Genomic DNA, 23,284 nt, shown 5'->3' on the forward strand with positions numbered 1-23,284 from the left:
GCAGCGCGCATCCCGCATCCCGCATCCAAGGCTGGGCGGCTCGGGAGCGGGGCGGGCGGCAGGGAGCGCACCGCGGGGTCCGGCGCGGGCACGGCGGCTCGGGCAGGCAGCGGCGGGGCGGTCCCGGCGGCTCGGGCAGGCGGCACCGCCCCCCGGCCCGGGCAGGTGCGGGACCGCCCGGTGCTGCCACCGGGGCGAGCGGGGGCGGCCCGGCGCCGGCTCTGGCACTGCCGCCCGGCCCGTCCCCTTTGTGTCGACGGGACCGGGCGAGCCCCGGCCGAGATCTGCCCGTCCCGCCCGGTAACAGCCCCGCGCCCCCATTGGCTCCCGCGCCGCCGCTTCCTGCGGCCGCGCCGCCCCGCGGGGGCTCCCCGGGCCCCGCGCCAGCCCCGCCCGCCGCCGGCACCGCCCGCCCGCCGCGCAGCCCCGCGCCCCGCCGCGCAGCTTTTATGAATGAAGCGGCGGCCGCGTGCTCCGAGGGGGCAAAAGCACCTCGGCGAGCCCGCTCCGACCGGCAGCGACCGGGAGGATGCCGGGGCGTGGGTGCTGCGCCGCGCGGGGACGGGGACCCGTGTGCACGGGCAGCGTGGCCCGGAACAAATGTTTGGAAGCGAAGAGCTGGCAGGATCCGAGGGAATGCGACCGGCTGCCCCAAGGGCTTGCCCTGCATCCCCAAACCAGCTGCTCACCAGAAAGGTGTTGGGGGTCCAGGGTTGTTTATTAAATAGGGTCCCGTGGATGTGCACCGGAGACATGTCCGATTTCGACCCGAGAGCGTGGGTTCCTGCGTGTTTCTTTATTTAATGTTGAAACCTTCCCGGCCAACTAAAGTTGTGAAAACAGAAGTGCATGTCCTGTGCGTGAAGCACAATAGACAGGCGGAGGGACAGCGTACAGCTTCCTCGCTGAGGGACCCTCCCGAGTCGCCCCACGGGCTGCGGCATGCAAGGGGAACTGAGAGCGCGGGGCCTCCGACATCCTCCTCCTCCTCCTGACAGACGGAGACAAAATGGAGACAAATGGTCAAGCAAACGAGTAAATGAGAAAAGATGGGCAGACAGTCCATGCAAAGAGATTACATAAACACACAACTGTGCAACAACATGCCCTGTGATCTTTGGCACCGCTCTCCCTGCGGGTCACGCAGGAGAGATGCTGTGTGACTCCACGGCGTGTCCTCCATGGCCAGCAGCCCCTGCCACCAGCCGGAGTTTCTGCCATCAGTGTTGTACCACTGGCAGGTATTCCAGGTACCCGTGCAGCACCTGGGTGATGCTAAAGCACCGGAGCTGAGCTTAATCCGTGAACCCCAATTTACAGCCTTCCCACTCCTCCCCACTCCGCTTTGGTGCAGGACAAGTCGTTTCTCCCATGCATCGGCCTCAGCTCCGGTGTTCCCCAGCGGGCCTCAAGCTCCCCCGTCACCCCCTCGAAAGGCAAGGCTGTAAGAGATGCCCTTTTTTAACAGAACCAGCGCGAAGCAGAGCGTTCCCAGGTACAGGCGGCCCACCCGGGGAACGGGAGTTATTTACGGCAGGGCCCCGCCATGGCACATCACGCGTGGACAGAATGTCCTGGAGACGCGGATGAGGCCCCGGCAGGCTCCGGCGGCTGCCGGCACCTCCCTCCCACCCCGCCAGCTCGTCTCCCCGTAGCTGCTGGAGGGAGCCCTGGCCACCATTTTGCTGCTCCGCTGGGATGTTTTTCCTGGGTGGCGGTGAGCGGTGGGGGTGGGGTGCCGAGCGTGGCCTTCCCCGGTGTGCGCTGCCACCGGCTGCGCCTCGGATTAGCTCTCGCCCTGTCCCCTGCCACCTCCGTGCCCCTCGGGGAAGGTGAAACCTTTAAAGTGAAAGGAAAGACTTTAAAAAAAAAAAAAAAAAAAAAAAGGAAGAAAAAAAGATTAGAAAAAGAACCATCTTGGCAGAGGTGTGGACACCCCAATTGTTTAAAAAATTTTTGGTGTGCAGCAAAACCATCCTGGCTGGGGAAAAAAAACAGGACTGAGGAAATGGGAGAAAGCTTTTCCCTTGGGATCAGCTACAAAGAGTAGGCGTTCAGGTTGGGAGCACGCCTTTTTAAAGGACAGATATGGCAGGTACGCGCCGGTGACAGCAATAATAATAATAATAATGATAATAATAATAATAATAATAATTTTGATAACGAACAGCAAGGCACTGGTGCTGCTCCGCTCCCCTCGCCGGCGCCCCCGTAAAATAATACCAAGTCTCCTTGCATTTCTCTCCCTGGTGTCTGTGTGTGGCCTTAGCCCCATTCATCATTTGGCTCCCAGTGCAGAACTCGCTCCATTTCTAAAATTATGCATGATCCACTGAAGAGACAATTTGGGTTTCCCCCACCTCTCCCTTGCCCTTGAAGAAAGCGAGCCCTTGTCTCATTTGCATTAAAACCCTGCTCTCTATAAGCTAAGCAAAGGGGAAGGACTTGAAGCCTATGGGATGGCTTTAGGGCTCTGCCCCTTGCTTTTGGCTCTCTCTCTCTTTCTCATTCTCTCTCGTGCTTTGATCTCTGCTTAACAACACAGGATCTCTGCTTAACGTCACAGGGACTAACTACACCAGGAGAGTTTTGTTGGAAGTTAGAAAGTTTTGGAGCCTCCAGAGGGCTGTAGCGGCAGTAGCAGAAGCAGCATCCAAGGGACTTCTGGAAGGGGAAGAGAGAGAGCGAGCGAGCGACTGACTCAGTCCTGCTGCAGAGAACTGACTCGAGGCGACGGAGGCAGACATGGAACATCAGCTGCTGTGCTGCGAGGTGGAGACCATCCGACGAGCCTACCTGGATGCCAACCTCCTCAATGACAGGGTGCTGCAGACAATGCTGAAGGCGGAGGAGACCTGCTCGCCCTCCGTCTCCTACTTCAAGTGCGTGCAGAAAGAAATCTTGCCATATATGAGGAAAATAGTTGCCACTTGGATGCTGGAGGTTTGTATCTTTCGGGGACTTTTCCTTGCAAGCTCCGGCACCGAAACGAATTAATCCGGGGAGCTGCTGCTGCCCCATCTCCTGCCCCCCCCCCCCCCCCCCCCCCCTTTCCCCCGGGATCGCTTCCCCGGCGCGGCACACGTTGCCTGCCCTCGGAGACGCCCGCGTGGAACGAGGGGAAGCGGCCCGAGGTGCCCGCGGCCGCCGCCGCTGTCGCCGGCTCCGTGTCCCCGCTGCCGCAGCCGGGTCCCGGCGCCCGGGGGCGGCGAACGCCCCCCCCCCCCCCCCCGGCCCGGTGGCCCCGGGGGTCGGGGGGTGCCCGGCACCTTTTCCGGCTGTCGGGGCGAGGCGGTGCCGGCGCGGGGAGCCGGGGCAGAGCCGGCTCGGGGCTCCCCCGGCCCGGCGGGGAGCGGCCCCGGCCCGGCCGCAGAGCCCCCGGCCGCGCGGGGCCGCCGCCAGCCCCTGCCAGCTCGTGTTTTCTGGGGATTTTATTTTAAATTAATATCCTTGTACACGTATGCAAGCAGCTGCCCGTGCCAGTATTATGCGCCATCTTTGTTCTTTTATTTGCAAAGCAAAAGTGTTTATTAATCGGGAGAAAAACGAAGAAAGTCCCGGGGAGCAAAGCCAAGGGTGTGTGTGTGTGTGTGGCGGGGGGGAGCGGGGGAAGGGGCCGGGGGAGGAAGGTCGGGGGCCGGGGGACCCCGCTGGGGCTGCGGGCAGGGGGACCGGCCGGAGGGGCTCCGGCGTTTCTGGGGGGAGTTGCAGGGCGAAAGTTTCTTTGTTCAGCGCGAAGAGAGGCTGGAGCTGCGGTCACCCCTCAAAGGCACGCTTGTGCTGCGGCGGCGAGCGGCAAGGTCGCCTGGGAAAAGCCAGTTGGAAAGGGCCTCGTCCCTGGCGGGACACGTCTGGGGGGGCTGCCAGCGGGAGCCCCAGGAGCTGGGCTACATTTTCATGCCTTTTCGGAAGCCCTGGGTGCCCGCGATGTATTTTTAATTAATTTTTGAAACCGCAGCGCCCTGCCTTGCTCTGGGAAATGTCGCGCCCGGCTGTGCTGCAGGGCGAGAGAGGGAGGCGGTGAATTTCACTTCGGGGGATCCCCCTGGAGCCCCCCAGCAGGACCAGAGGCACGGGGCTCGGTAAAGGACCCCCGCCGCTTCATTTTCAGCCTTTTTTCAGCGCTCGAATAATTTTTTAAATATTTTTAAATATTTTTTGAAAAGATGACGTCTGGGGAAATGAGGCTGGACGCCACCTTTGTGTCTCGACCAGAGAGTGGAATCGGCAGCACAACGGCAAATTAGATGAAAAAATAAAAGCGAAATAAATAAGCCCGGGGCCGAGCCCGGCTCTGCACCCCGTTCCCAACCACGGGGCTTCGCATTTTCCTCCGCTTTCCGTTTTCTTCCCTTTTTAAAAATTTGTTCTTAGGGGCTGGAAAACTGGGCACAGACCTCTTCTTCGATTACCCCCCCTCCTCTTTTGCCATGAATCGCCTGCGGGTTTCTAACGCAACATTTCCCCCCACTTTGTCACTCGTGACTTTCATTTTCTTTGATGCCGCTGCTTTTCCCATATTTAACCATTTTCCCCAACTGCGTTTTCCCCTCGTCTCCTTCAACCTTGCCCTGCAAAGCCTGGGGGTGAGGGAGGAGGGAGGGCGAGAGCAGCGGGACAAGCCTGGCTTTTGCCTCAATTAAATTATTCTTCAACGATCTCCCTCCTTCTTGCAGGTTTGCGAGGAGCAGAAGTGCGAAGAGGAAGTTTTCCCCTTGGCTATGAATTATTTGGACAGATTTTTGTCGTTTGAACCCCTCAAGAAAAGCCGATTGCAATTGCTCGGAGCTACCTGCATGTTTGTGGCTTCAAAAATGAAGGAAACTATTCCTCTGACCGCAGAAAAACTGTGCATTTATACAGATAACTCCATTAGACCCGACGAATTACTGGTAATTTCACGTTCAGTCACTTCAAGAATAAAAAAATCGAAACAAACATTAAAAAAAAAAAACAAAACAAAACCCGAAACATACAAAAAGAAAAAAAAAAAAAAAAAAAAGAACGCCAACCCCGCACACTTTGGGAAGCGCCGGCCGCGACTGCGGGGCTGCTGGCGGCGGGCGGGAGCTGTGGATGCGGCGCTGGGCTGGGATAGGGCCGGGATGGGGCCGGGATGGGATGGGGAGCGGGGCCCCCCCGCGCTGCCCGGCCCGCGGCGCTGGCGGCCCGCGGGCTCCCCCTGCCGGCCCCGGCGGGCGCTGCCCCGGGGCACCCCCGCGACCCCCGCAGCCGCCCCGAGCCCGGGACAGCGCTGCGCCCCCGGCACCGTGTGCGAGCGGCTCTAACCACGCTCCCCCCCACCCCCACCCCGTCTTCTTCCTCTTCTCTCCTTCCCCCTTCCCCTCCCTCTTCTCTTTGCAGCAAATGGAGCTGCTGCTGGTGAATAAGCTGAAATGGAATCTGGCTGCAATGACCCCCCACGATTTCATTGAACATTTCCTTACTAAAATGCCTCTGGCAGAGGACACCAAGCAGATCATCCGTAAACATGCTCAGACTTTTGTGGCTCTGTGCGCTACAGGTATGAGCCCTGCACGTTGCGCAAAGCGCGTTGCTCCCCGACACGCGCCCACCCCCCGGCTTGTAAAGCTTCCCGTAGCTGTTGGTCTCAGGCGCGCTCGCAGAGCTGCGGGGAGGTAGTTTAAGCCCCGATTATTGCCCCTTGTTTGCAGAAGGTGGATTACTTTGCCAGAGGTAAGTTTTTCTTTTCAGAAGATATTTCGCTTCTGAGTCGGAGTTTTGTGTGGTTGTCAGGGAGGGAGAGGGGCCACCCTCCCCCCCCAGCCCCGCTCTCTGTAGCTCAGCGTGGCACGATTTCCTCGCCCCCCCTACACCGGGTTTATGTCGGGGCTGCAAAAGGCTTACTGCCCGTGTGGGGAATCCCTCCCCGTGTGGACTCATTCTTTAGGACGAGTTTTTAAAGGCGGAGGGAGATTTTCCCTGGGAATAGCTCTGCGTGGGGGTTTTAAACCTTTCCTCTTCAAGTTGCCTCTTCCCCCCCTCCTCGGTGGCTGGTGGATTGGAGGAGGGCCACGCGGCACAGAGGCTTTTCCTGGCACGGGACCGAGCCGCTGCCATCTGCACCCTCCCGACCACGTGCTGTGCTGGAGCCATGAGCAGGGCCGGCCTCCAAAGTGCCGTGGTGTCCACACTCCAAAGGCTCGGTGGGACGTGCGCGGCCGGTGGCACCCATTAATGCCGTGTAGCTTGTTTTCCAGAGGTTGGATTTGGTATAGAAAGGTTGAAGGAAGATGGCAGGCGCTCAGAAGGGGAAAAAAAAAAATTATTTCGTGGAACCGGCCCCGCTGCAAGGCCTAAAGATAGAACAACCAAGCCTTAAAAGAGAAGTTTATAAACACTGGCATTGCTCTTCAGCTTGGGCCTAGCATCAGCGTAAGGGGCAGCTCGTAGGCGAGGTTGCCTGGAGTAATGCTCGGTGTTGGGAGTGCCACAACCTTCAAACCACCGGCAGCAACATTTTGGGAGAGTCCAGTGTGTCCCTCCGTGCCAGGTTCTACCAGATAAGAGGCTGCTAAACTCTGGAGGCATGATTTGCTAAGTTTGAAGCTAAAAGGAATGGCCACCCGGGCTCCCCTTTGGATGTGGGGATGTTTAACCTAGGTTGTTGTGTTGGCAATGACAGGGATGAAAACAAGAGTAGTTCAAAGGTTGGAGACTTGCTAAGAGTCCAGTACTTTGATCTACTGGCGGTGTTGTTATGTTTCTTTTAGGAAGCACATCCAGAGCCTTTATTTAACACTGCTACACACCACAGCTGGAGAATGGATCAGTAAATGAGAACCATGTTCTGGGAGTTTTACTTAGCTTTTAAAAAAGCCAGCGCTGAGCTCACCAGAGTTGGGGCCCTCTTCAGCTCCCTACTGAAGCTGGGAATATTGCCTGGGGAAGGAGCGCTCAGGAAGGCTGCCACTGGGCTCTGTGTTTTTATTGTTATTTTTGGATGCCAGGGGTTTCTCTACCTTTTGCGTTTCTCATGACTTCTTTGTTGGCTAGTGAAGATCACATGTGGCCTAAGCAGCATCTGGACTTTGCTTTGCTGTTGCTGGGTTGTGCTGCATTTCCCCTTGCCAAAACGAACCTAGACGGACTGCAAATGCCTTGTGCTGCCTGGATGCTGTGGGGCCTGATCCAAAGTCCACTGGAAACACTGACAGCTCGCTTAAGTGGCCTCAGGGGCAAGTGCAGTCTATATTTTGCCTGTGTCCTCTTCTGTAAAGGAGGTTCTCCTAAGAAGTGACTGCAAAATAATAATGCTTGCTTAGAAAACAAACCCTTGGCCAGTTGGCTCACCGAGGTGAAGGCTGTGGAAGTGTTTGTAGATGCGTGTGTATGTGTTTGCTCCAGAAAGAGAAGGTTACGCTGCAAGGTGAAGTTGAGGGGAATTCCTCCTATGCTCTCTCTCCAGTTGTCTGGCTAGTAGAAGTGGGTTTGTTTGATTTGGTTTGGTTTTGCAAAATCCATTTTCACCAAAGGATGCCTTTGTGCTGTGGTAGGTTTTGGAGAAAAAGTGAAAAAGAAAAAAAAGAAAAAAAAAAAAAAAAAAGAAAAATTACCAGGGGTTGTTTGAAGTTAACACATAATTGAGCTTAATGAATGGGGCTTTGGCATGGCCGAGCAAGGCAGGGAGAGCTCAAAAGGAAGCAGGCCTCTTTTGGCCCAAGTTAAGACCAGTGTTGAGGGAGAGCTGCAGCTCTATACAAGCATAACAATGAATAGCAACAAATATTGGAGCTTCAGCATTTCATTATGTTCCTCTGGTTATCAAAACATACCAGGCTCCTTTTTATTATTATTATTTTTATTATTATTATTATTGCTATTATTATTGTTGTTGCTTTGGTCCTCTCCAAAGGAGAAAGAAAGATCCCCCTTTGAAAGGAGCGTGTTACAATTCTCCCATTCTCCGGCCTTTATAAAATTGGAAGTCTCAAGGTATGTGACCAGTTGGAACCTGTTGCATCTTGCAGCAAGTGATTTATGTTCACAGTTTTGATTTGCCTCAATGAAAAGATTTTCATTCATAGCCCCCAGCTCTCCAGACGGATGGAATTGCTGCTCCATTTAAAAAGGAAAAGGGGTGACTCGCCTTGTTAGGAATTTTTTTTAAAGCGCTGCAGCGCCTATATGCCTGCTTTGTCCTCCCTTCAGGGTGGCTGGCATTCTTCTCTCTCCTCCCCCTCCTCTCTCTCTCCCTCTCTCTCTTTTTAACAACGCTGAAGTTGTTTATTCTTTTTGGATGAAGTCTCAGATAGGCTACTGGGGATGTGTGCTTCAATTGATGGGGCCCCCTACCCCATTGTGGCTGTGTCAGGTCTAATTCATCTCACCGAAGCCCCCTTGTTCCTGAGCGCTCAATAGCGCAAGATGAGGCGATGGAGGCTGACAATGATGCCACACTCTTCACTTGGGGGCATCCAATTACAGGCGAGAGGGGCCCCCTGATTAATATGCTGAAATTAGTGGCCTCTGCCACAAATAATTCCTTGTTGAGTTGCAACAAAAAGGCAGTCCATGCTGCTTGTCTGGAGTGGTTATAGGGACAGACACAAACTGGTCATTTAAACTTCATTATCACTTTTCCACCTTGGAAAGAATGAGGGTGTGACTATGAATTCATGTTCTTGTTTACTGCTCCGTTTAAAGGAAGGACACAAATATTAATCCCAAACGTGATCCTGTCAGGACAGGCTCATTAAAGTGACACATTTTGGTCATGTCCCGTTTGTGGAGCTCGGTAAACAGTGTCGGGAAGGCACTGCCACCCTACCCCTCCGAGCAACCCCATCCTGGTGGGATCCATGCTCGGAATCCCCCGTTTCTGAAGTCCACCTGCAGCTCTGTGTCAGTATTTCAGTTCGGGACTGGCTTTGGAATGGGTACAGTGCCAATAAGCAGTCTGGAGCGCTGGTTTGTTTTGGTTTTGTTTTGTTTTGGGAATGACAGTGGCTTGCTAGAAGGTGGGTGTGTTTATATCTGCCCGGAAACGGGCAGGTTGGGAAAAGGGGGGCAGCCAAATTTATTTTGATATGATTATTTTTAACACAAACGAGATGACTTTAGCTCGAGCTTGCCTTTTCGCTGGCAGTGCATCCTAAAAGCTTGGCCAAATTTCCATGTATCAGTTTAATTTTGGAGGTATTCGCAGGATGCTGAGCGAAGTGCCCCTTTCAAGGTGGGTATTGGTCAGGGCCACAGCGGAGTGTCAGAGGTGTCTGAATAAACAGATTCAGAGCCAGGACTTCCACGGAGTCCTGATGGCTTTAGTTTCACTGGTAAAGCATTTGCACAAAAGTTATTTTATCATAATAACGGAGATGCATGATTTAATACTTAAACTGTTCCACTGAGCCCTCTAAGCTGTCCATTCCTTTGATTTTGTTCAGGGATTTGACAGATAGTTTATATTTTTCCAACCCAGAGGAAGTTGTATTCTGATAAAAGCTGAAGGAATGTATCTCAGGTTTTGGTGTACATTGTGGCCTTTCCCTTTCTCCCTCACCAAATTGGACCTTCACTTGTGCCACTTGCTTCCTTTGCTCCTGATTCTCCTCCAAGGTGTTCACTGCCACGGATCAAATGCATTCCTGTTCAGCAGAAGGAATCTTACCCTTAAAATGTGGACTGTTATTATTGAAAAATACTAGAAAAACTCAAACCAGACCAAATAAACCCAAAGGGAAAACATGCTAAATGGCAGAGATAGCCCCTTAAGGGATCCTGGGAGTGGCTTTGTGGAGAGACCTACAGCAATGCAGTCTGGAAGGGGGCCCAGCCTCTTGTCAGCATGGTGTCACATCAGAATGTAACTGATTGTCCGCCAATTCTTGGGACCCCCGTCACTTAGTTATGCCACATTTACATTAAATCCCTGTTGCCAGGATGGATGGCAGCCACTGACAAGAGACCAGGTTGAGACAAAGCATTTTTAAGATGAAACCTTAATTTAAATATGGATTATCTGCCTCCTGACAGGGTTAAGCTGTCTTTCTCTTTTCTTTCTTTTTGTTGATGTTGTTGTTCATTAAAGCAATATTCCTTTGAGTGTCAGAGCAAAGGTTTCTGCTCTAAAGGGCCCCAGGACTCGTTGTTAGAGTGCACCTTGGATCTGACCATGCAGAACACTGCAGGATGGGAACAGGTTTTCTCAGATGTGCAGTGCCATTGACCCCCGTGGCATTATTCACAGGAGCAGAGTATTTTAACGTTGGAAGAATGGGGGCCCTGCTTATGATGAAAGTACCTCGAAGTGATGAATGGCGTCCCAGGCTCAGTGCTAGCAAGGGCCACTCTCTGCAGAGCAGTTGCTCATGTGGATAAGTGTTTGCAGGTTTGGACCTGTAGCAGTTTTAGAGCAGGAGGCACCTTTCTGCTCACCATTTTCCCTGCCTTTTCGGATGCAATAGTTGGCAGCTGAAAGCCACGCTGGTAGGAAGAGTGTATGTGTATGGACAGGCTTCTCCTAAAGCAATCATTTCAGTCTTTTTTTTTTTTTCTTTTTTTTTTTTTCTCTCCTTTCTTCATACAGATATTAAATTTATTTCAAACCCACCCTCCATGATCGCAGCTGGCAGCGTGGTAGCAGCTGTGCAAGGCCTGCATCTGGGGAACACTAACACTTTCCTCTCCTATCAATGCCTCACACATTTCCTATCACAAGTTATCAAATGTGATCCGGTAAGTGACTCTTCCTCTCGGTTGATCTCCTGCGTTAAGGGTTTTTAAGAATGAATGCCTGCTTGCTGCACGGGAGCTAATCTGGCAGTAAATCTTGGGAAAGGTCAAGCCTCAGAGTGGGGGTTTTCAATGTGCTCTCCTGTGCTCAGCCTGCTTGCTTGGCTGTCATGATGCCCACCGATACTCTGTGGTGACGCTGCTGCAGTTCCCGGATGGGAATGGCACATCCGGCTCTGGTGTTTGGGAGAGAAGGAAGCCCTGCACCGACTTAGGAGGTGGCAGAGGCTGTGTTTGGCTGGGGGATAAATAAAACAGGAGCCTCTGTATAACAAAACTTGGGGAGCAAGACCAGGAAACAGTTACTGAGACCTTGTGGTATCTCTGACCTTATCTCTGACCATTCTTGAGGCCTTTTATTGTGCCAAGTGGTGTGAAAAAGCCCTTCTTAAAAGAGTTCTAATGATCTAATTTGGTTTATTACGTGCTAGACCTGCACAGTAGCTGGTGTTGAATTCCTTTTTGGAACAAATGCTTGTCCCACGACTTTGTGACAAGGTAGATGGTCCTCACAGGACTCTTCATTTTGCCCTGCAGCTTCCAGGAGATGCACATCAGTAACTAGTGAGCAATAAACCTTTCATGAGTGAATGGGCCAGGAAGGGAGCCTACAAGGAAGACCTAAAGTCAATGATCCATGTCATAATGGTGTGTGAAGTTGGGGCAGAGTTGAGCTTTGTTTCGTAACAATGTGGAAGACCAATAAATAGATGCTTTAAAAAGGTTCTTGTGAGGTCTCCAAGCGTTGGACAATGAGTCAAATAGAGACAACTCAGTGGTTAGGGGCAGAATCTTGGAGATGCTGTTAAATTATTTTACGTGTTAGTAATTTAAATGCATAGAAAACTATCCCAGTCCAGCCACTGCAAAACTGGCTTTGTGTAATTGGGCTTTGTTGACAGGATTGAGCGATTCCTCAGCTTGTTATTTTGATCACCTGAACAGTGAGCATGTCATTTTTGCCACTTCTATCACTGCAGCTGAGGTAATACAGTGCTGAAGTGTTAAATACTCTAAGAACCTGAAATGCTAAATACTGCAAGAAAAGCTGACATAATGGGCTGCTCACTTTGGAAAGCACGTGTGATGCTTTTAGTCAGTTTGTGAGCAATGCAGATGATTCCAGCCTGTGGTTGGCCACCATCCAGGGCGAGATGTTTGAAGCAGGTACTGAGGGAAAATGCTTGCTATCTGTTCAGGCAGCATCTTGATTCAAACAATGATTGAACCATTCCTGATACTGGGCATTGAAGTGGATTCCCTCACATCGTGCAGAACAACGGCCTGTCCTTGTGTGACTTGACTTACTTGATGACAGAGCTCTTTAAAAGAAAACAAAATTGCTTTAGCAAGAAAAGAGGATTTTTGATTATTTCATTTTAATTGTCCACAGTCACTGCAAGGCCACAGTCTATTTGATCTGAGCTTGGTTAACAGCTTGAAAAGGGAGTAACTCCCCTCCAGCTTCCAGTGCTAAATATATTCATGTGTTAGGGAGAAGTAAGGATTTTGTATGGATTGCTACAGAAAATGAGCATCATAAAGTTCTGTGTGTGCACAGGTATATTGTTGTGTTGGGGGTGGAGTAAGGCAACAGCAACTTCCACTGCAATTGTTCTGAGAGAGGAATCTGCTTGGTTTCATACAGAGGAGCAGGACTCCCCTGCAGGGAGACTTTCCCAAAATACCTGTCTGTGTAATCTGTGGTATCAAATGCCATTCCTGCTATCCCACTCCACTAGGATTTGTATGAAGTGTGTTATGCCCCAGTGATGGTTCCCCTTGTCAGGGAACATGTTTTACACTGGATAGTCTTGGAATGTTAAGAGCAGGGCTGGTATTCTCCCTGATGATCTGTTAGCTGGAGCAGCAGGTCTGTGGGATTTCAGGTTACATAATTACACTTTTTTACCTTTATTCTCAAAGAAGGCTGAATCTAAAGTAAAATGAATTCACCTGATTGGAATTCCTTTATGGTTCATGTTTATACGTTGGTAGGAGTCCAATTTCCCATTTTGCCTTTGATCAGGGGTAATTAGAAGTCAGATAATCACAATTAGAAGTCTTGGGCTGTCTTCCATCATTCTATTCCTGACCCCATCATCCAAACAGATGGAATTTTACCTGACATTCATTTCCAGGCCAGAAATTTGCTAAACTAGATTAGCATTGGGTCTCCATGCTGTCTGTTAGTGCACTGGAATCCGTCTCCTGCCTGCCCCTTCTCAGAGGCACCTTCAAACATGTGCTTGTTATCCAGAACGGGTCAGGCAGGAACAAAGGATTTCCAAGCAGTTCCTTTTTTGTTGTTGTTTGTTTCCTTTCCTATCTGACCCTGGAGTCTGATCATGTCCACTGTGTCTTAAAGGTGTTTGACCACATCAGTTAAGCTAGCAAGTTTGGGTTGTTTTTTTTCCACTGAGGAGCTTAATTAATCAGGAAGGGTTTATGACCTTGAACAAACTGTGGGCATTGAAAATTTGGGTAGTGAAGCAGAAAAGTTGTTGGGAGAAGTTATCAGAGTAATGCACAAGTTTTGTATTTGCTTTTCAGTGTTGGGAAGTACTGAGAATGAAAACAGCTTTGGTGAGGTTGTTCACAGTGAATTTTATGTTTTGCAGTTATTTTTTGCTAGCTCTAGTGCATTCCTACAGGCCAGCTATTTATCTAATAGTCATGTGAATAAGACATGGACAAAATTCCTTAAACAGTAATAAAAATATTTTTAATTCAACTGTAGCTTAAGACAGTCTGTTCATAATAAATTGCAAAGATTGTTTTTAAAAAATACAGTTACAGCATGTTGCACTCTGAGAATTTTAAATGAAAAAAAATTCTGTGGGCAAAAAGTACCTTTAAATTACAAAGTCCTACGTAATTATTCATAACTGGACTCCAGAGGGAGAAGAATAGGTATTTATAGAAATTCTTTTGAATGGTTTTTGTTTTCACAGCTCAAACACGCTATATGCAAATGGTCAGGATTAAAAAAAACCCCCACGAAGTTCCCATCAAAACTCACCAGAAAATGAGTTTCACTCCCACCTGAAGAAAAACCCCCAAAACAAAACCCCAAGAGGGTTCATTTTGCTCTGAAAAATAAATGTGCTTTCAGTTTGGAACACTGAACGTGCTAAAAGAGAATTATCCTCAAGAGTGGCTTTGTAAAGCCAGGAGCACCTAAAGCTGTGCTGGTGCTCTCCTCTTTAACACGTGTGATTCCAAGGGCGAGGGAGCTTCGTGGTGCAAGGGGGAGCCTTACAGTCAGGATTGATCCGTCATATCTGGAGGAGGGCTGGGTGCAAGGACTTCATAGAGACCTTATTGTGGAGGCCAGAGGTATGCAGGAGCCAAAGGCATGATGACTTTAGGATATGAGGCGTTTCTTTTTGTCATTTAAAACACTGTGTGTCTCTGTCAAGAGGAAATATTACACTAGGGTTTAAACCAGGAAAGGTCATAGGTTATGTGTTTTCAGTGAGCTGTAACTGATGGTCTGATCTGCTTAGAGGTAGGATTAACCTCCCTCTCTCTCAGAAAGGACTTGCAGAGAATTGTTTGCTTGGGTTTCTAATCTTATTTTACCCCAAATGCCATGTGCCCTTATTGGTGGCAGAGGAGATTCTTGTGGTAGTGGAATCAGTGAAAAGCTGGTAGATCACACAAGAAGCCTCTGAATGAAGGCAGAATTGAAACTGGGAAATAAAGAAAACAGCAGGCAGGTCACCCTCTCAGGAAAACAACATTCATTCTCAGTCATGCACATCCTAACACTTTTGACGGCAATTTATCATGGAAGACTGGGTTCACCGCAAGGGCTAACACATGTCATAGGTTAAATCAGAAAAGGCAATGCTGAAAGGAAACTTCAAAGTCCTTAATACACAGAGTTAAAGATGTTGGGGGAAAAAGCTTACGATGTTTGTTATAAAGATGAGGGTAAACAGCATGCTGGATGAGTTTTGGCAAAATGCTGTGGGATTGTTTGGCCTGTTCAGGGCACCATTTTTGTGTCACTGCCGTGGGTGTACAGGCCTCCCTAACCTGCAGGAGGTTGGGCAGGTTGAGCTAAAAGGCTCTCTCCCATTTCTGGTTGCTGGGAATCTGATACATCTCCTCATAGTATGGCTTTTAATGCCTGGGGGAAGTCACCTTTCCCCACCCTAGACAGGATCCTCCTTGGTGCTTTACGGTTTTTTGATTCCCAGCGAGGCCTGTGCATCCTCCTGAACCCTCGGGAGGATTGTGTGCACATCCAGCTCGGAGAAAACACTCTGGAAGTGAGAGGAAAAGGTCTCCCCCTGCCTGAGATTTCCAGGTGGATGTGGTAGCACACAGAAAGCTTGGATGAACTTGGTAGTGCGGGGGTAGGGAGGTGCTTCGTGGTGCTTCTGAGAGGCCTCTCCATTTTGGGGTTGTCCAGTCCAGTCCAGTCCATCTCTGGAGATGCTTTCAGAGTTAGGAATTTATCAGCTGCCTTGAGCTGCCCACAGCTGGACATTGCAGCAGCTGGCAGGCAGCTTTGGGCATGGGCATCTAAACATACATGGCATTTCTAAGAACTTAATGTCATTGGAACTTTGCCTGGGGAAAAATGTCCCGGCTTGTGAGCATTGCTTCTGGCAGACTCTGCTGCTGAAGGGTTCCTGGGGTAAAAGTAGAAATCACAGTTGTCATCCATGGACTTGTACAGAAGTGTAAACAGCACAGGCAGAGAAGCAGCAGTGCAAGGTGCAGTCTGCAAGAAATGGGCTTGCTCATCCAATGCTTTCACTGTCGGGTGCTTCTCCTGCTCTTCCCACCCTCCTTTTCAGCCTGCTGCTCTCCCAGATAACCCGGCAGCATTTCTCTTGCTTTGCCAAGGAACGGTATTTTAGCCTGTGATCTTTCTAAAGGACTCTTGGGTCTCTCTCTCCCCTTCCATTCCACCCTTCTGCAGGATTGTTTACGAGCCTGCCAAGAACAGATTGAGTCCCTCCTCGAGTCCAGTCTACGCCAGGCACAGCAGCACAACGTATCTTCAGAAACAAAGACTGTAGAGGACGAAGCAGACCTCTCCTGCACGCCTACTGATGTGCGAGACGTGAACATTTAAAGAGGACTTCTTCTTAATGGATTTGCTTGGCAAGAAAAGCAGACAAAGAAAGGGCATCTGAGAAGGAATCAGCGTCAGGATCTCCCCCCCAGAAACCCTTTTCTCCAGGACATTTTTATACCAGAAGGGAAAACCAGTCTTGTTATATTTTTTTCTTGCTCTGTCTCCCTTCCATCTGTGACTTCAAACAAACAAATAAACAAAAAATACCCCAAAAACTGTCTTAAAAAAAGAAAAAAATAGTATTTGCATTACCCCCAGGGGTTTGTGCTACAAAAATAGAGGATTTTATACAATAATAATCAACTAGTTTTTATATTAAAGTGTTCTTGTCTGTATGTTGTAAAAATAGGCATTAACACACGAAATGTCTCCAGGGGAGGTATTAGATTTGATTTCTTACATATAAAACAAACCAACCAACCATTTTTAAAGTAGAAGAGGGTTTTTTTTTTTTGTTTTTTAGATAGTAAATGAAATATTCTTTTCCTTTAAAAAGCATAGCTTTAACGCAGTTCTAGGCTTTTCTGTATCTTGCTTGCTTATGCATTTAGTCACTTTATAATTCATCTGTAAATGTTTATTTTATTTCCTTAGGTTTTTTTTATCCTCTTCACCTTATAAATGGTTAACGTAACCCATAAGTTAGTGTATGTTAGTATGCAGCATTATTATATGTTAATCTTTTTTTTTTTTGTGCCTGTGGATTGCCTGTGCATTGAGGCATTTGTAGGGTTCCAGCTTAGCATGGTTGGGAAAGGCCAATGTACTACTCATACAGTACCCTATTATAAAGAGAAACCGAAATAGTGACATAATATATTATATTTTTGTAATCTTCCTATTTTTGTAGTTACCTGTGTAAAGATGCTGGTCTGACCCCACAGATATTCAGCCTAATTATGGTCAGGTTCAATCCACAGTTCAGTCTTTTTTGTTTTGTTTTTTGTTTTTTTTTCTTTTTTGTTCGTTTGTAATATTCTAAAACCATTCCATTCAAAGCACTTTCAGTCCATTAGATATAGGAAATACATTCTTTTATTGTGTGGGAATTTTTTTTTTTGTTTGTTTGTTTGTTTGTTTTTTTAATGGAATGGTTTGGAAATATATAAAGTGCTTGTTGGCAAACTTGGAATTGCAAAGCAAGTGCATTTAACTATGGTGTTAGAGGAGAGGTGATTCTTTTTTTTCCGAAGGTTGTGTTCCAGTGAGAGTAAATTGCATTCACAAATTGCCAGGATATCTTCCTTTCCTTTTCTATAGAAAAGTTTGAAGTTTAGAATCCTTTGGTGCCAACTCATCTTTATAAATTAGGGGCCTTAAAGGTTCACATATAGGACACATAGTTTTAAGGATTATCGCTAGATGTTTTACAACTGAAGGTTTTTAAACACTAAAATATATAATTTATAGTTAAGGCTAAAAAGAATATTTATTGCAGAGGATGTTCGTAAGGCCAGTATGATTTGTAAATTAATGCAATCGCCCCTTTTGAAAAAGAAAATCTTTCTACCCTTGATGTTGCAGTTTTAACCCAGCTTATTAAAGCAAAAAAAGGACACGCTTCAAAGAACAAACCCAAAACCAAGCAGTCTATTTGGCCCCTTCCTATACATTTTCAAAAGCAGTCTAACCATGAAAAAAACGCCATAGTTAATAGATATGAAAATTGGAGTACTTGAAAGAAGTTTTTATTCCAGTATATGCCCCATTTTTTTGTTTTTTTTATTTAGCTACAAATAGAAAATTTGCACATCTTGGCTATGTATCTTTTTATTATTATTTTAGAAAGTAGCTGAAGGGACGTGGACATAGCTGTTGAAGTTGATGCTCGAGGAGAATGTGATGGTGAAATGTATGTGAGAAAACTGCCGCTAAGGTGTTGATTGTAAAAAAAAAAAAACCAACAACAACAACAAAAAAAGAACAAAAAAAGGAAAAAAGAAAAAAAATTCAAAAGAAAAAAAGAAAAAGATAAAAGAAAAAGGAGTGGATGCTCCGTTTTTATTGAGCTGCTATGGATAAATTCCCAGCATGGTTTGAAAAAAAATTAACATTGCTTTTCTGTATCTTTGTCATTGTGTTTTGCTGCTATTTTGTGGATCAGTTTTTTTTTTTTTTTTGTTATACAATGTCATATACTGCCATGTAATAGGTTTTAATTTTCTCATAGAAAATTATATTATTGACATCTTTTTTTTTTTGTAGATTTTTTATGTGATCAATTTTTACTTAATGTGATTACTGCTCTATTCCAAAAAAGGTTCCTGTTTCACAATACCTCATACTTCAGTTACCCGTGTCTAGACCAGGTTTTGATGTTCTTACAGTGCCTCATAGTTCTACTGCAAATGGAAATGCATCGAACGTTGCTCTGAATGGGTCTCTGCATTAATTTAAAAGCCAGCAGACATTTCAGAAGATCAAGTAATGTCAAGGGTTGGTTGTTTTTTTTTGGTTTTTGTTTTGTTTTTTTTTTCTCATTACACATTTTATAAAGCTGGATTCTTTGTCTGATCTGGGGTTTATTATCATAGTAGTTTTAAGCTGTGTTATTAGCCACATTGATATATGAAAGGTGCATTATAATATAACTCTTGTGTGCCACCTGGTGTGGTTCCCCCTCAGCTGGGACACATCATTTGGTATGATAGGTTATCTTCTGGAACTCTAAGTATTTTGTGTGTTTAATCTGTTATGATATACTAGGGTTTTTTGTTTGTTTTGGTTTTGGTTTTTTTTTTTTTTTGTTTTGTTTTGGTTTTTGTTTTTTTTTTAATTATAGCATAATGCTAATTTAAAAAAAAAGCCTGTAAATCTCATAAATAAGCCAGCTAACAGAGTTGTATGCTGAAGAATAATCTAGCTGTTGCCTGTATGCTGCTAAACCAAAACAGAATTAGAACTCATTTTGAGGCAAATGCAGTTAAGATCCTACATAGTGCTTAAATAAGCATTGCAATGCTACTAGCAGTCGCAGGACCCAGGAGGACTGGATACATTCTGTCCAAATTTCAGGAACATTTCTTACTGCTTACCTCATAAAACACTTCTGTTCGTGGCATCTCTGTGTCTCTGAACCAAACATGATTATTGAGTTTAGTGCTTGTTGGTTTTATTATGTGTTACACTGAGTGGCAGTGTGTACTGCAAGTTTCTTTAAAATATTGTTATGTACTGAAAAAGGCCAAATCCAGATAAGTGGGTTCACGTGCCAACAGAGATGCTTTATTTGTCACGTTATTATAACAATCTGTAGTAAGCAAAAGCAATTCAGATTTGTACATTTTTATATTGTACTTATTGGCATCACTGGTCTGAAATGCACATTTTCACCAACAGACCTGTAACAGACAAGTTTCCAGCAAAAAAAACCTAAAGTCTAGAAATAAAATTGGTAAAACCCAACGTCTGCCTGTTGTCGTCTTTTAATTTCCCTTTTTTTCCCTTTTTTTAAATTGCCTTGAAAATGCTTAATGGTCGTAACTCCCCGGTGCAATGAGCAAAGCACATGACATTTTCTAGGTTTGACTCCACATTTTAAAAGCTGAAGACCTTTTCTGTTGTTATTTTAGGAAGCCGTGGGTGTTTCAAGCCATGGGTAGGTGACTGCCTGCCTGTCACACCAACAGTGTCTTTTTAAAGATGCAAAATATTTCTTTTCTTCCTGAAGGCTTTATTTTTTATCATCAGAAGAAGTTAGTTAGAGTAAAACGCCCTTTGGTGGTTCATGTGAATAAAGGGTAAAACAAAGTAGGTGTTGGATGGCACAGAATGTGCGCTTGTATTTTCTCATCAGTGGAAGGTTTTACAGCAGGGAAGAGCTTTACAGAAGACAGTTGGTTTTAAAAGCCAGGTGGTTAAGCTGCCTTCTTCTCTGTGCCTTCCCCTCAGACACAGCTTTTGCATCTTACAGCTGAGATAATAAGGAATAAACCTGAAAAATATTGAAGCCTACTAAAAGTATGTAAAAAAAGAACTGGACATAGAAGGACAGGAATTAGATACTGTTACAAAGTAAAACAAGAAAAAAACCGGTAACCTGTGTTCCAATTCACATTCCAAATTATCTCTGAAAATGAGGGATGCACATTAGCAATCATTATTATTTTCAGAGCTGAACACAGCAGAAACAGCTTATTTTTAGTGGAGATGGTCAAGCTTATAACCTATGTATTTATTTATCCTGCGGAATTATTTCTGCCTTAAAAAAATCCATGTAAAAGGCCAAGTGCTTGTCCTCCCTGTCACAAATCAGAAATTCAGTATCTGCCTCCTGAGTTTCCCATTGATTCAACTTCACATTACAACTGATTCTGTGCAGTGAGTGCAGCACAGGAAATGAAAAATGAAACTCCAGAGCTAACTTCTAACGTGTTAATCATTGTCTAGTGCAAAATAAGGTTCTCTCAGGGCAGTTACCACTGATGGGAAACCACCTGCATGGGAAGAATCCCAGATGAGCAGCTATGAGCTTGGTGGTTTCCCAGTAATTTCAGCCAGAAACTTGAAGCCTACATCAGGTGGGTGAAGTAAAACCAGTACAACTGTGGTCTGGTTTGTTCCATTTGAAATGGGCAGCTGCTCTGTAGGGTGAAGTACACTGGGAGGCGTAAAACACTGAAAGATGACCTGAACTAAACTTACAGGGACTTCAAAAACACATCAAGCCAAAGCTTAAATTGGTCTGGGCCAAACATGATTCATTTTCCCCAGCATATTAAAAAAAACCCTGAAACCCCCAGAAAGAACAAATAGCTTACTTTTATATGGCTGATGGCTCACCCCTCTGAAGCATTTGAAAATCAAGTGAAGACACACTTAGGGGACCTTGACTTCTGATAAAAATCTTGTGCTGATAAAAACATTACAATGATTCAGTGAGAGATGCAAACCTGGGTTTGGCTGAATGTGTTAAGTAGGTTTTGCCATTCCTATCTCTTTTATAAACTCTATTAAATGGACTAAGTGTTGTGACTTAAGTAGGTTTAAGCCCACATAGTCAGCTCTGTTATTTACATTTTCCTTCTCCTGATCATCATCTCTAAATGCAGACTCCTAAACTTGAATGTTGGGTGAACTATGCCAGTATTACTCACGTTGCAAAGGGCAGAAAGACAAGAATGTAGCAAGAAAAACAATTTACTATAGGCTGTAAAAAAATATTCATGTTCAGCTAGGCTATGCTGTAGCATATTAAAGGAAAAACTACTGTATTTTTTTGCATCAAAAACATACACAGAAAAACCTCCAAAAGAAACCTCCCAAAAACCTCCCCAGTTCCATTGCTGAATTCAAGCCATTTGACACTCTTGGACCTTTTATGAACACTTAAATTCAAATGCTTTTTATTAAAGAATAAACAAGATCTATTAAATGTAAAACCTCAATCCACTTGGATTCAAGCACACCTGGAATTTCAAGTGATAGAAAACTCCAGAAGATAGAGGAGAAAGAGAAGGTTGGAAGGTTTTAAAAGAGCCATAGAAATGACCCGTGCATGTGGGCTTCATACTCTGAGATTTCTACAATGGAACAATGGCAATAAACCTATAAATGATGGCATTTTAATGAATTCCTGTCGGCATCATTTTATGAGAAATGTATCTCTTCAACAAACAAGATATTTTTACAATCCCACAGATATAATTGCTCATAGCAATTGCATTGGCATGGCCAGAGTAGATTCCCATGTGGCTTCTGACTGAGTTCCACACGATATTCCAACCAAGCGATCAGAAAGGGATTGCAAATTAGTCAATGGGATTGCACCGATAATGTGACATTTGCCAGGCTTCTGATTTTGTTCTTTAATGGCCAAGCAGGACCAAATCTAGGAAGAAGGCAAAAGTTTTTCTTCTTTTCCTTCTTTAGTGTGATAAACATTTAAGAGTGAAAACAGAAACAGTTCCTTGCTGATCCTATAGCACCTGCAGAGTCCTACCTAGACCTGTCCTCCTTTCTGCCTGTGTGAAGAGCAGGTATTAAAATGTCTCACATTTCAGGGAATTCACCAAGTATTCGCAGGCATCATTTTCCTGAGGGCTCTCACATGGAAGAAGGAATTACTGGCAGAAAGATCCCGTGTCCATGGCAAATTGGGACATGGCACATGGGCAGCATCTTTACTATGTGGGGGCCCTGCCTGGTGCCAGACCTCGACTACAGAAGGAAAAGAGGGTGAGAGGAGCCTCCTCCCCACCAGGAACTAGCCTCAGGTGTGGAAAAAGAGAATGGCCTGGGAGTGCCTGTGCTGACAGACACACAAAACAAGAACTGGCTAAGAGGGCAATCCCTCGGGGCTGGAGAGAGCTCCAGGTACAGATCTCTACCACCACCAGGAATGCTGAACCAAAGGAGGAATTGTGACATGCAGGGGCCAAGCTCCAAGCTAGGACCTGACACATGGACTGCCTGGAGCAGGAATCCTCCTCTGGATCCATGTGGGGAATGGAGGTCTAGAGCTCTGAGTTGTGCTTGTAGCATGTGCATCATGTAATGGAAATTGCTACCCACTCACCCTTCCCTGCTGAGTAAATAAATTTTAGATTCTATGTTACCGAGTGGTTTTGTTTCATCCATCCCACCTGGCAGCAGCCTCTGTGACACTCGGCTTAATCCCCTCACCAGCCATATTCCACAGATGCCTGGTCTCCCGTGACAGCCACCACGCTGCTGTTGGTGTGACTGGGATGTGATTTATAACACTAGCAGCAGCCTCCAAGGAGCTGGGCTGGGAGGGGCACATCCTTGCCCAAGGCCCACGAAGGCACCAGCAGGGCATTACGACAACACCCCTGGGGCAGCCTGCGGCAGTGACCTGGTGTCCTGAGTCACTGCTCTGGTGGCAAACGTCTGCAACGGGCAATTGAGCTTTTTGATGTTTCATTTCTCCCCTTTATTAGATTGTATCACTCCAGATTGTTCAAATACTGGGTATTATTTTTGAACGGCTTTCTTTCCTCCCTGAACACCCGCAGGCCACAGTTCTTTACATTTGGCTGTTTTAAATACGAAGAGCAGACTTTCAGCCAATGCATGCTGTTAAATTTCCAGAAGACACCATAAATTATTTACTCATAAGTAAACATTATTTCTTAAATGGGTAATACATTTATTTTGTGGGTTTGACTCAATATTTCTGTAGCCATTTCAGTCACTCACTCTGACCATTTTGTTCCTTTTGGACAACACATCCGTCGGCCACATATTTTTTAGGTTTCTCTTTCCATGGAGATCCTTGGACTGCAAAGGATCAGAAAGGTTCTTCCTTTATGGATAACATTTTCCAATGTCAGTGAAAGAAGTTTCATCTGCCTTCACTTCTGCATGACAGAGCTCAACAGCGCTGCAGAGTCAAACAACGCAAAACCTCACGTTTGTGGAACGTTGTTTCTCTCCTCCCCAAACGCCTTTCCAACCACCTAAATTCAG

At 46.5% G+C, this 23,284-nt stretch overlaps 1 protein-coding gene across 1 annotated transcript; it reads left to right on the plus strand.

Annotated features, from left to right (window-relative positions):
* The first annotated feature begins 2,446 nt into the window (after positions 1–2,446).
* Positions 2,447–19,258, plus strand: CCND1 (cyclin D1). Its single transcript, XM_032110935.1, has 5 exons — positions 2,447–2,943; positions 4,677–4,892; positions 5,365–5,524; positions 10,550–10,698; positions 15,695–19,258. Exons 1-5 carry the CDS (start codon positions 2,746–2,748, stop codon positions 15,848–15,850), a joined length of 879 nt encoding a protein of 292 aa, XP_031966826.1. The 5' UTR covers positions 2,447–2,745; the 3' UTR covers positions 15,851–19,258.
* The last annotated feature ends 4,026 nt before the right edge of the window (positions 19,259–23,284 follow it).

Source organism: Corvus moneduloides, chromosome 6 (assembly GCF_009650955.1).
Source record: "Corvus moneduloides isolate bCorMon1 chromosome 6, bCorMon1.pri, whole genome shotgun sequence".
NCBI lineage: Eukaryota > Metazoa > Chordata > Aves > Passeriformes > Corvidae > Corvus > Corvus moneduloides.